Here is a 13931-nt window from a genome sequence, read left to right as displayed (position 1 = left end):
AGCTGCCGTCCACCAGGGACCAGCAAAGTCATCAGGGACATGGGGAGAACAGGCCTAGCCTTGCCCTTTGGTGGGGATCTCTGTCCAGCAGGAGAGAGAAAATGACACGCACACAAGCTGCCCCTCCCCCGAGATGGGAGCTCCGAAGGCCACCCCCATCCATGGGGCCTTCCCAGAGGGGTGTCATTTCGGAGCTGGCACTGTTGCCACCTGCTAGACGGGTTATGACAGATGATGATAATGAGCTCCTGGGGGCTTCACGTGCGGCGAGGGGCCAACCACACCCCGCCATTGTCACCAAGCTCCCCTGCTCTCGAGCCCCCATGGGGACAGAGAACTTGGAACACCTCTCCAACAAGCTCTCCACTCTGCTCTCCACTGAAGAAGTGACGCACGCAGGGACTATTCCCATTGGACAGGTGGGAAAACCGAGGCTCCGGAAGGCTGCGCCGCCCCAGGTCACAAGCTCTGGGAGCACAACACGGTCCTCCGGTGGAGGTCAGAGCCTGGCCGCTGTCTGACCCAGCCCCCAGCCTGGGGTGGTGGCGAACTTCTGCGGGCACCCGAGGCTCTCAGCAAAGGCTCCCGCCGGCCTGGTGCAGGCACCTTTCTCTCCCTGTGCTTTTCCCACCCCCAGCAGCCTGGAAAGAGCCCAGCCCTCCCACCGGCTGCCCAGAAGGTGTCAGGAGAATCAGTCTCAGAGCCATCCACTCACGTGCTCCCTGAACGCTCCTCGGTGGCCAACGGGAAAGGCCAGAAAATGTGCAGGCTCAGGACCTCCGCGAGGGGCATAATTCACATTCTTTCCCCCGGGTTTCATAACAGAGGCCCGGCTGGTTTCCTTAAATGGGGAATTTGCGAGCCACCCTGTTCCCAGGGCCCAGCTGGCGTGGATGTGCTCGTGCAGGGCCTTCAACGCTGCCAAAGGCCCAGCCTAGCTCCACGGAGGAAAATCAACTCCTGAAGCAAAGCCCTGCAGCCTGGTCTCAGCGCACAGAGGGCAGAGGCTGGCTGCGGTTGTGGTTGTGTGTTATTTTAGGGAAGGGCCATTTTGCATTTTAAAGAGGGGGTTGGGTTTCAGCCCGGCTTTAACGCGAGACCCAGGAGCCACTGCAGCCCCTCGTGGGCTGGGACAGGCCTGGGCCACCCCCCAGCGCTGGGCTGATGTCTTCCCAGCCCCCGGGTCCTCAGGGCCGGAGAGTCCTCCCTGGAGCCCGCTCTGCTGCCCAAGTGGGCACCTGGTGCTGGGAGTGGAGGTGCCTCCCCAGCCTCGCCGGGACACCTGCCCTTTGCCACCCGTGCTGCTGAACCTGACCAAGTCCAGGCCCTGGGGTCTGTGGTCCTCCTGGCTATGGGGCTCTTGGTCACGTGCACCCTGAGGTTGATGTTCAGACTGAGAACCTTCCTTCCTGATGACGTAGCAGGGGCAGTATCCCCTCATCTAAGGAGGGACCCTAGTTGTGAGGCAGAAAGGCTGCCTCACGAGAGGACAGACACATGGAGACAACAGAGGTTCCAACAGGGCCGGGAGGAGGCGGTGATGCTCCCTGCAGACACGAGTGTGTGGCCAGGACAGAGAATGAAGCCCACTGTCCCCGCTCTCAGGACTCAGCTTGAACTCATGGCAAGGACCACCGCCAGGCCAGTGTTGGGCAGAGTGGGGTGCTGCCCATGGTGCCTATGCACTGGCCTGGAGTCCTTCCCTCCTGGGCAACGGTGTCTAAGGGGACGGAGCGGACACTGCTAACCTCGATCACACCACAGATGAAGCTGGGACCAGAGTCCAGCGTTCTCCCCGCCGTTCGATCTGGTGAGTGGGACACTTAGCACCACCACTTCGCTCCGTCACGCATCAGACACATCACTGGGGCGGCGGGAGATGTGGGGGAGAGGCTGGGGCCTCAGATATCCTGCCCAGGGCATCAACACCAAAGTCAACTCTGCCTCAGGGGCAGGGGTGTGATCCCAGCAGGATCTGGGGGAAGAATTCAGAGGCAAGATCAGAAAAGATTTCAAACATTTAATAAGAAAAGACAGAGCCAGAGATGGACCAACTCCTAGGGATGCTACAGGCAAAGCCAGCCTGAGTGTGAGCATGAAGACGACTGCTCCCAACCAAGCACCAAGCACCTCCCAACGGCGCTCACACACACACAAACACTCAGCTTTTAAACCAGCAGCTCCAGAAGGCGCCAGCTATGCCGACATCAGAAGCCGGTCTAGTGTGCTTTCTCAGTCAACACGCCGAGAAGGCCCCCGTAAGGAGGTTTACTTGGCCACCAAAGCGCCCCCTCACCCAGGGTGCTCCCCGAGCTACCCACGCACCTGCACTGGCAGGACAGGCCTCTGCCTCCCAAACCTCATTCCACCCACCCCAGGGCGGGCTGAGAGGCCCTTCCACATCCTGGGCTGCAGGCAGTGCGGCCAGTGTCACCACCCCTCCAGGGCAGGGGAGGGCACTGCCAGGGGCAACAGCAAATCAGGGGCATCAGGACCAGAACCCAGAGCCCTATGGTGTTTCTGTTCCAGATGCCCAACAGCCGTTCCTGACACATGAACAGCAGAGGAGTGGGCAGACCCAGCAGTGGGTCGAGCACGGCCAGGAGGCAGGTGCCTAGCTTGCCTGGCTAAGAGTGTGTCCTTCCCAGGCGGCAGGAAGAGGGAATAGAGGGCCGAGGGATGACCGAACGAACAGCTACCGCTCATGAAAGTCTGCAATGAGCCTGGCCTGGCTGGGCAGCTCGGTCATCTCCCCACAATCTCTCCATCCCAGCCTTCAACTCTGCACATGTTCTTAGCTTTGCCGCCACTCACAAAACCCCACCTGGAACTCATGGCTGGGCCCTGAGCCTTCGTAGGTCACGTGAGCTCAGCCAGACTGGGAGGCAGGGGGAGGAAGAGGGCTTCCAGAAGACGCCAGAGAAACCATCTGCAGAAGTTCCACTTCTGGACAAGGAGCTTCACTTTTTCCCCCCGTTTTCAGCTGATGCAGTCATAAAGGAAGTGAAAGGTGTGAGTTCTACCTGTCAGAGCGCTCGCACCTCCTCGGACACCGTCACACACACATCTGGGACGTCTAGTGATTCGAATCCACGGCCAAGCACGTCAGCTGCCTCAGAGACAGCGAGTTTAAAAAAAACCACACTACAGGGTATCAGGGGAAATCGTTCTCAACAACAACAAATTCTGAAAGCGAACCCATTTTAAGACTGCCGCATTTTCTCTAAAAAAGGTACGTGGGCTCAAGTAAGTTCAAGAGAGAAATCACGACCCCACCCACTCGCACCAGGGAGGAGAGGCACTGGGTTTACCCGTGAGCGGGGTCCAAGGCGATGGCCCGCGGCTGGTCCAGGTCCTGCCAGAAGAGGACCTTCCGGGACGTCCCATTGAGATTGGCCACCTCGATGCGATTGGTCTCCGAGTCCGTCCAGTACAGCTTCTTGCCGACCCAGTCGCAGGCCAGGCCGTCGGGTGACACCAGGCCGGAGATGACCACGTTCTGCACGGCAGCCCCCGTCTGGTTCAGGTAGGTCTGCTTGATGGCCTCCTCGCTCACATCCGTCCAGTACACGGCTCCCTTGGAGAACTGGAAATCCACCGCGGCCGCATCCTCCAGGCCGCTGACCACAATGGTGGACTCCAACTTGACTCCGCCCGCGTCCACCAGCCGTACGTCCCGGCGGTTGGCAAACAGGAGGAGCGGCGAGGCTGTGGGGGCAGAAGCAAACCGTGAGGACCGCAGGCTGAGGGACGGGGGGCTAGGTGCCTGGACCCTGCCCGGCCCGTGCCCGAGGCTCCCGGTTCCTTCCTTCCATCCCCAGCCACTGCCGGGAAGGCACCTGGGCGGGCCCAGCCACCCATTCAGGCGCTCTTTCAACGCAGCAGACGGCGCTGCAGTTCCTGAAATCACCGTGTGTCCCACCCAGGCCCCTCCTCTGCAGGGTAGGAGGACGCGCGGAGGGTTCGAGGTCAGGACCGTCTCCGGAGCTCCACCACTCCCACCACCACCATCATTACGTCACGTCTACAGTTATTTGTGGCAGCAGGGACACGGCAAAGATCAAACACCGGGATGTAACAACTACATCCGAGCTGGGCATCCTGACCTCTTGCAAGGAGGATATGGCCACCAAAGAACATCTGTCCCTCATCTCACCCCTCCCTGCCCCAGGCAGGTACAGACAGATAATAAAGAGTGCGCATCCTCACAGGCTGACGGCTCTTTGAAGGTCACACACAGCACACAGAGGTGGGCAGGCTCCTCTCTGGGCCCCCTGGGCTCTCGGCACACAGGCCTGGGCTGTGGGTGACAGTTCACCCATTTTACAGAAGGGTAAGATAAGGCTTCGAGAGGAACAAAGTTCAACAGCACACCAGAGGTGCTACACTGTGCTCGTCGCACAGGTGTATTTCGTTTGTAAAAAGGCATCACTTTTCTGTGTATACGCACTTCAGTAAAAAGGTTTTTTTAATTAAAAATGGAAGTTTCCCTGTTTTCCCAGCTGCTACAATATGCTGAGGGTCCCAGTGGACCCTGCACTCCAGGACGGCTTGTCTGCCCGTCTAAGAATGCCCTGCCCTGCCCAGGGCCAGCACACAGCAGCTGCTCTATAAATACATTTCATCCTCCCCACCCAGCCCCTAGCATCCTAATTTCAAGACAATGAGTCACCTCTGCTCTGTGAGAGGTGAGAAGGGAAAGGGCGGGGTGCCCAGAAGGGTCTGGGTCCCCCCTGTCAGCCAGAAGTTCCACAGAGCAGAGTGGCAGTGACACACACCACCGGAGGCACTGCCGGCAGTCGGGTGCCATCCGAGGGTCAGAGGCCGGCCGGTCGGAGGACGGTGAGCAAGGGGGTGATATCCAGGATCAGGGAGCGTCCAGACCTTCAGAGGAGGAAGAATCGTACAGACCAGAGGCAGAGGGCCTTCGCAGGAAGAGTCGTGTGGGATCTGGAGGCCCGTGGACCGAGGCAGAAAAGCTGCTGCAGACACCCCACAGCACATGCAGGGCGACGGGTGCCCCCAGAGCACCTGCCCATTCATCGTCACCAGGGCCCCGCCGGCCACTGGAGCATAGACGACCAGTAATCCCACCCCGCCTGCGAGGTTCACCGTGCCCGGCCTCCTGAGATTCCTCCCCTCTCATCCGGCGAAGGCAGGACCGGCCCGGGTGGTTCCTAACCTCGGGGGTCACAGAGCCCTCTGATAAGCTGACCCTCTCCCCAGAAGCAGACACAGGCGCGCACACAAAGGCCCCGTGACGTTCCCCCACCAGGATGGACCCAGCTCCCGCCTGAGAACCCCTCGCGAAGGCCAGCAGGGAGGACGCTGGCTTCACTCTTCTCTAAACTAGCACCTCTGGACGACAGTGCAAGGGACCATCTCAGGAGGAGGCAAGCTCCCCGCTGCCACAGGTATTCCATTGGGAGTTGGTGGCCACAGGTGAGGGACGAAACTCACCCGGCACCAGCATCAAGAGATGGACGGCCCCGCAGACAGCAGTCTCCAATCAGAGGCGTTCCGGCCCCCAGGGGAAGCGCTTTGGAGGGAGGTACCCACGGGGCGAGTCGCCAGTCCCAGCTGTTGGCCAGACACCCAGTAAGTTAACCCTTCCCCGCAGCCGAAGTCCCAGAGGCCAGGGAGCCTGGGCTGGGGGAGAATCAGGAGGCAGGGAGCCCTGGAAGCTGCCCCGGCACAAAAAATCCTAATTCTGCTCTGCTCTTTCTCCCCAAACTGGAAAGACCACATTTTCCCCGCAGTTTACACTCTGGGCAGTTCAGGTGCACCCTTCAAAGGCCACAGGTGATGGGGGGTGGATTTCAGTTTCCTGCGCTTTTCCCAAACTGAGACTCCTAGGAGGGCCAAGGCGGGCAGGCTCTCTCCAGGAGAAGCCACTCCTGCTTCGAAGACATCTAGAAACCACCACACACTCAGTTCCTAAGTCTGAAGAGGCACCCACTTCACTCTCCGGTTACCCTGGGGACGCATGGCGATGGGGGCCTCTTGTGGGGGGCTGCCCCCCCCCCCAGCTGGCACCTACCCTCCCAGTGCCCCTCCTAGGGCTTGGGGAGCCCCGGCTGATGCGGCCCCAAGCCTACCAGGGGCCACGGGTACCCTGGCTCATCTGGGAGATGTGGCCTCCTGGGGCCCCTCCTTCCCCACGGGAGGAGGGAGGCTGGGGAGGCGGGCAGGATTAGAGTGGCCAGGTGAGGGGCTGGCGTCGGGACAGGCTGTCCTGAGGAGTGATGCACTGGGCTGAGACCACGACAGAGCCGGCCAGTGGGCAGGCAGCGGGGTGTCGTGTAGCTCATGCCAGCCTGGCTGGGACACGCAACGGAACCAAGAACCCACCCTCGTGTCCTGTATTACGTGGGGGGAAAAGACAACAAGCGACCCACATGACGGGTCAGGCGATGTCAGTTATGCCTCGCGACATCAATGCTGCGGTTTGCAAAACAGAGCAGGGTAAAGGATTCGGGGGTGGGGTCTGCCGTTTCACGTAAGATGGTCAGGGTGGCCTCGCTGAGAAAGTGACACCTGGGCAAAGACTTGAAGGGGGCGGCGAGAGAGGGCCGGACGGAGGGCATCCTGGCAGAGGGGATGACCAGTGCAAAGGTCCTGGGGCGAAGCATGCAGGAAGCGGCAGATGGCCCTATGTGCTCCTTCCCGAGGTGACGTGCCCACGGGCCCAAGACCCTGCAGGTCAAGGGGCTCAGGTGTGTATCTCCCAGATGAGGAGACTGCAGCTCTTGGAAGGGTGCTTTGACCTGCCCCAGGTCACTCCAGGGATGATCTCTCGATCAGTGGCCCAAGCTTTGGGGGCAGTGAGGAGAAGAAACAAGCAGTGTGAGGAGGGAGACGAGTGCAGGGCAGAGGGGCTGAGAGCTGGGCCGGCAGCCCAGCCACCACCGCACCCCAGGACTCACGCGGGGTCACCCGGCCACCGCAGATGCAGGAACAGCCCTTTTAGGAAATACCGCGGTATCTGGTCTTAAGGACCATAAAACGTTTAAACCCTCTCCCTAGAGACGGGCCTCACAGGACCTTATCCCAAGGAACACCTGAAGGAAGGAAAAGGTCCTAGACACAATATTTACTGCAGCCTTCCTTATAATAAGAAAAATAAACAAATAAGAAATCTCCAACATTGGGGTACCTAGTCTGTTCTCTCAGTAGAAAGCTGTGTCCATTAAAGTAGTAAGAAAATGACTGCAGTGATACCAGAAAACGTGTAAGAAACGTTAAGTCAACACACACACACAACGTAACTATAAACCCCGATCTGCACTAGAATTGCGGGTATGAGAAGGTGCTAGGTGGGGATGAAGATTGAAGAAAGGACTGCATGATGAAAGATGACTTTGTTAAGCCTCTGGATAAATATCTTGAAATGTTTTAACCCCAGGTTCCATTTATGTTGCTATGACATTCTCTGTGCAAGTTCTTTTTTTTCAGGACCACGTATCACAAGGGTACACAGACCGGCTCGGCCCCCCAGAGTGAGCAGCCTGGAGCCAGCTCAGGGGCACGGCTCAGATCTGGGCCTCTCCGAGCTCAACGTCCTGTGAGATGGGGGTCCTCACTGCACCCCCACCTCAGAGACTGTGAGGCTTCAACAGAGCAATTCATACAAAGCCTCAGGCCGGTAGCAGCACATTTCAGGCACTCAGTGAACACCAGCCGCCGGGGCAGCACCTGTGCTTGCAGTTCATTAAATGTTTCTTTCACCCAGTCCCGGGCCGGTCCTGCTACACAGGAAAGCACGTCAGCTCAGACTCTCGTTCAAACCCCAGCCTGGCCTCCAGCTGCGAGATTTGGGGCCAGACTTTTTATCTCTGCTCTGAGCCTGTTTCCTCATCCATCCAGCAGGAAATGGTAACTACTTAAAAGGCGCCGCTGGCTGCTGTGGGGCTGCAGTGCAGAGCACCCGGCAGGTCCTCAAAAAGTTACCTGGCGAGGGGCTTCCCTGGTGGCGCAGTGGTTAAGAATCCGCCTGCCAATGCAGAGAACACGGGTTCAATCCCTGGTCTGGGAAGATCCCACATGCTGCGGAGCAACTGAGCCCATGCACCCCAACTAGTGAGCCTGAGCTCTAGAGCCCGTGAGCCACAACTACTGAGCCCGCGAGCCACAACTACTGAGCCCACGAGCCACAACTACTGAGCCCGCGGCCTAAAGCCCACGCTCCGCACCGAGAGGAGCCAACGCAATGAGAAGCCCGTGCACCGCAATGAAGAGTAGCACCCGCTCACCGCAACTAGAGAAAGCCCAGGCGCAGCAACAAAGACCCAACGCGGCCAAAGATAATTAATTTTTTTAAAAAGTTACCCATCGAGGTACCACGTGACCCAGCAATTCCACTCCCAGGTGTGTACCCAAGAGAACTAAGAGGACTCAAATAAATACTTGTACATGCATGGTCACAGCAGCACGATTCACAGTCACCCAAAGGCAGAGGTAGCCCAAATGTCCATCCATGGACAAATGGATAAACAAAACGTGCTCTATCCATACAATGAAATATAACTCAGCCATAAAAAGCAGTGAAGGACTGACACAGGCTACAACATGGATGAGCCTTGAAAACACGATGCTGCAGAAGAAGACAGACACACAGATTAGTAGTGGCCAGGGGCTGGGGGATGAGGCAAAACCGCTTAATGGGGACAGGGTTTCCTATAGGGGCAATGGAATGTTCCGGAACTAGATCGTGGTGGCTACCCAACATTGTGAATGCACTAAAGGCCAATGGATTATTCACTTTAAAATGGTTAATTTTACGTTGCATACATTTCACCTCAATAGATAATTTCTCAAGGCACCATTACACCCCAAGCCCACTGAATTCCCCCCGTGACCTTCTTCCCTCATCCTGGCTTCCCAATCGGCTAACTCAGGCATGGATGACCCTTTCTGTGACCCTGGATTCACGCAGCCCCTTCTTGGCATGGCCCTCAGAACATCCACAGAGTTCTGTGGGTTCTCCGTGTTTCCCTGCCAGGGGACGGGGAGTAGACCACTCCCACCTATTTCTAGGCTAGGTCTGCCGTTCCCAGCATCCTCAGCCCATCAGTGTCAGAAAAAGGCCACGCTTTCCCGTCCTGGCCCGGGTACCAGGACCCGTGATTAACGTGCAGTCCCTACCACAGCGGAATCAGGAGTCTGAAGATCCCAGTGCCAACAACCCCATTTTAACCCATGTAAGCGTAGCCAGTATTTATATATAGAATTCATAGCAGATGTCTGGGCTTCCATTCCAATAGCCTGTATTTTACACTGTTCACATGGTTACACTGAACACAAGCCGACTCACTGTAACCCAATCCTCTGCTACTACACCAAAATAAGCAACGTTTTTAGTACCTGCCTTATTGATATTCACCAAGCGTTACATTGCTCACGGGAGCAGGCTGGAGGCTGGAGGCCAACTAGGGATTATGGGTCAGCAATGGTCCTTCGTCCCACACCAGCCCCACGGGGAAGGTCAAGAAGAGGAAGACAACGTGGGGTACATTCAGGGAGCCTACAGCGCAGTTGGGCAGGACACACGTTATACACACACGCACGTATGCGGTCAACCACCTAAGCAGGAAGAAAAGGCAGACGAGTGACATGGACAGGAGGTGCCCGGAGGAGAACAAGCTGTCTGGTGAAGCTGGCGGGCTCCCTGGAGGAGGGAGACATGAACGAGACTTAGCGAATGCCGACCCCGAGATGCAGCTATGTGCTCAAGGCAATGAATTCTACCCACAGTAACTTTCCTGACGCCTAACGGCTCTGGGTGGCTTCTAGCTTGGGCTTCTCAAACTGGGCACTCGCCACCCCTCCTTCACACTTGCTCATACCTGCATCCCCAGGGGCAGGAGCTCCTCCTCCAGCTGCGCCCGCGTCTGCTTCCACGTGCCCTCTGTTCTCTACTTGCCCAGCCCTGCGCCACACCACGTGCTGAGCAGGCTTTCTAACCAGCCCCGACTGCCGGAAGAGGCAGTCCCTCCTAATTCATGTCCTTTAGAAAGTCCTGGCTGCCCCGGGTCCACTACATCCCCTTACACATTTTACAGCCAGCTCCCCAAGTTCCATAAAATCCGTGTTGGGATTTTTCATGGCACTGCTTTTAAAGTTTTTACGATATGAAAAAAGCAAAAATGTCAGAGCTTAGCTGGCAGGACAGAGCGACAGACAATGACGTTCACGACACTGTTGTCTGTGGTGGTGGAAGCCTGGGTTTACTAGTTTATTCAATTATGGTGGGAGATGGATGGGGGTGATGGTTGTACAACACATGAATGTCCTTCATGCCACCGAACTGGACACTTCAAAATGGCTAAGAGGGTAAATGTTAAGTTATGTGTATTTTAACACCATCCAAAATAATAACATAAATAAAAACTGATGGTCTAGTAATACTGTAGATTATAAGCTACTAAAAAGAATGACTCAGAACTACAGCTACAGCCTTCATTCAGGATTTTTTATTTTACATGTTGGCTGGTCGTTAAAGCATGTCTACTATGTACTATGTATTCATTAATTGAAGCCAGTGTAGACTCATCTATACCTATTTCGTGAAATGGGTTAAGATCCAATATTCCCCTTTACTTTGATGTTCAAATGTTTCCTACGTTTGCACGGTGAGAGTCCCTTTACGTTGGCTCTCGGGTCCCCCTGACACGTCCCCACCACCGCTTGAGGATTTCTTTACTTTCTTTCTGGGACCGTGACATGCTCCAGGCTCACGTGTATTTCTCCCTGCCCCAGCTGGAGAACCGGCCCTTTCTCGAGAAGCTCTGCTTCCTTTGAGTGGAGAGTGATCCTTAGAAGCCAAGACCTGGGTGCTGGGTGTGCTCACTGCTTCTGGGCCTTCTCAGCAGACGGAGCTGGGGAACATACACACGGTCCCTCCTCCTTATTCACAGATGCCAGCCTGGAGAGTCGCCCAGTGGCTCAGATTCATTCATAACCCCATCGATGCCCAGGGGCTTTCCGATCATTCCTGGACGTGCACATGCACAGAGAGGAGCAGAAAAACAGTCACCGGATACGCCAGCTCCCAGCCAAGGCGGCACAGGCGTCCTCTGCCCTGCCGTCTCGGCTCACACCGGAAGCGTGCGTCCTCTCCAGTCGTTAGTGGCACATTGTTGGCCTTTTCTGTGCTTTCTGCGGGTGATTTCACTGTTGAAAACGGCCCCAGGCACAGGGCTGAGGGGCTGTTGGTGTGCAGCGTGGTGTACGCACAGAGGAAATGGGTGTTAGATGAGCCTTTACAGCATTACTGGTCATGGGTCAGTGTGAATGAGCCAACGATACCTATTAAATCAGGTGTCTTTGAACAGAAACACACGTCCAACAAGGCTGCGTGTCCATCGGCAGGTGAAAATGTGACCGGAAGCTCTGGGGGGGAACCCAAGCCTGTATCTCCCCCAGGACCAGTGGTTCAGAATTCACTCATTCAGTGTTTGCTGTGGCTTTATACACCAGAACTACTGTGAATAACGAAAACCCACTGTATATGTATATACGTACATTCCTACACACACACCCGTAACATTTCTCTATTTCTCTGTGTGTGTGTGTGTGTACACGTGGTAAAAATTCATGACTTCATGGCTGTCCTTGCAACGTTAAACCTTTCCTCGGGGTACTGTCTAGTCTCCCCTCTTTCTAGTTCGTCAGTACGCTCTCCAAAGTGGAAACGTGGCTTTTGTGATTGTCAATATATCTACTTACCTGCTCAGTATCACCAGCTCCCAACCACTCCCATAAGCTCTGCTGGCCTCCCCCGCACCAACCTCCCCCAGCCCATGTCACCAGCCGCACCTCTACGTGGCACCCCACCATGACCTCACATCCTCAGATGCGAGGCACCAACATTTCTGCACCGGGAAGGGAAGGGAAGTGCACTCCTGGGAACCGTGCTGAATCTATACATCGTGGAGGGAAAACTGACATTTCTACGATATTGTCTTCCTATCCACGAACATTTATTTAGGTCTTCTTTAGTGTCCCCGTAAAATTTTGTTGTTTTGTTTTTTTTGGCATACATTCTGGCACATTATTTCTTCAATATACCCCCAGGTGCTTCAAATAAAATTCAAAGCATTAAAAAAAAAATGAAACTAGCATGACTGTAACAGAGAGAGACTGCTAAATTCCCGTGAATCTTATGATAAAACATGAAACTTCAAAGACACTTGGGTTGGGATGGGGACAAAGCCTCCCCCATTCCCCAGGCAGGAAAGCTCCATGTCCCCTCTAAGAGGAAATGGGTGAAAAGCACTGATCTGGCTAAAACGATGGGAACCAAGGAGAAACCTGTGCGGTCCCCCAAAGTGCAAGCGAACGAGCCTCCCCAGCTCCGAGCACAGAAAAGCTCCGTCCCTCCCCTCCAAGCGCAATAAAAGAACCACACGCGGCTTGGCCCAGAATGAGGCTCGGAGAGCTTAAAATGGCTGGAAATAGTCACTGCTGTACCATTAGTAGCATCTCAGCAAAATCACACCTCGGTGTCTCACGGAACTTTCCTAATTAAGGGAGAAGCAATACTAAAAATCCAAGCTCACTTTTCTGTGGGAAGTTCCTCGAAGCCGAGGGCCCCCCGCCCCACATTTCCGTCCCTGCCCTCAGCTCCCCGGAGGCCCTCGCCACCTGTGCTGCTCTCACAGCGGGGGCAGCGGCCACGGCAGCCCTCGTGCGGGACTACAGCGACCACGATTCCGGCCACAGAACCCCGTGTTTGATCTCAGGCTTCGACCCAACTGAGATAGGCTCTTTTTGGTGACACCATCCTGCAGTGGTCTAAATGTTCCAAAGGACAGACTTGACATTTACAACAATAATAAAAATCTTGGGTTTCCTTTAACTGAACAGATGTTCTGCCTTTTACGGAAAGCTCGGCAAACTCAAACTTGTAGGCCTGAAAGGGTTGAGCCCGAGTGATGAATCTTTGATAACATCTCCGAATGCCCGGGGATGATTCTACTCCCCAGTTTCCACCTCGGCTGAGTTATCACAGCCCCCACCCAACCACCCAGACATCTCAGAACCCACTGAGCCAGGGAATATCCCCAAATTCCTCTCTCCGTCCCCCCACCATGGCCTCAGGCGCCCAGGCTCCCCTGCACAGACCCCACCCTCTCCACCTCCAAGCCTTTCACCGCCCCCACTCCCACCAAACCCTCCCTGGTGGCTACGCCTGGCCCAGGTGAAAGCCTGGGTCCTCCGGGAGCCCTCCCAGCCTGCCCCGCTTCCCCGAGGGTGTTGTGTGTACCCTCACCAGGCGGGCCACACCCCACTCCCCAGGGCAGGGATGGGGGTGTCACCCACACAGCCCCATGCAGAACAGGGCTGGCTGCCAAAGGGGCGGTGGTCCACCCTTCCCATTCCAGGCGCTTTTTTTTTTTTAATTTATCATTCATTCATTCGGCTGCACGGGGTCTCAGACGTGGCACGTGGGATCTTTCGCGTGCGGGATCTTCGTTGCAGTACGTGGGCTCTTTAGCTGCGGACCACGGGCTCTTAGTTGCGGCATGCATGTGGGATCTAGTTCGCCGACCAGGGATGGAACCCGGGCCCCCTGCACTGGGAGCGCGGAGTCTTAACCACTGCGCCACCCGGCAAGTCTCCAGGCGCTGTCTTGATGATGCTCGATTGATTGAGTTGCTGCCATTCGCATACAAGTAATGAAGAAATGCCAGATTTCGCTCCAAATCTGTAGCAGATGTCGCCATGGCTGGCAGACAACTGTAAACCATTCTGAAGGACAGGCTGCCTTTTCCCAAACCAAGGCTGCTCGGGTTATAAAGAGCTTTTATCACGACCACAGGGGTGGCGGCGTTCGGAACAGACACAACTAGAACGTGGCTCCCGGGGCCGGGCACACGGGTGATGGCTGGGAAGGAGCTCGAGGAAACTTCCGGAACACTGGAAGTCCT

The 13931-nt window shown here is 56.1% G+C and overlaps 1 protein-coding gene across 5 annotated transcripts in view; it reads right to left on the bottom strand.

Annotated features, from left to right (window-relative positions):
* The window catches only part of LRP5 (LDL receptor related protein 5), a 108521-nt gene that overhangs the window by 76192 nt on the left and 18398 nt on the right, over positions 1–13931 (bottom strand). For all 5 annotated transcript variants that reach the window (XM_032640996.1, XM_032640995.1, XM_032640999.1 and 2 more), the window contains exon 2: positions 3312–3708. In XM_032640996.1, the coding sequence (XP_032496887.1) occupies positions 3312–3708 (397 nt within the window). The remainder of the gene's footprint in view (positions 1–3311; positions 3709–13931) is intronic.

Source organism: Phocoena sinus, chromosome 8, assembly GCF_008692025.1.
Source record: "Phocoena sinus isolate mPhoSin1 chromosome 8, mPhoSin1.pri, whole genome shotgun sequence".
NCBI classification, from domain to species: Eukaryota; Metazoa; Chordata; class Mammalia; order Artiodactyla; family Phocoenidae; genus Phocoena; species Phocoena sinus.
The sequence above is the reverse complement of the archived record's forward strand: the minus strand, read 5'-3'. Positions and strand labels throughout refer to the sequence as shown.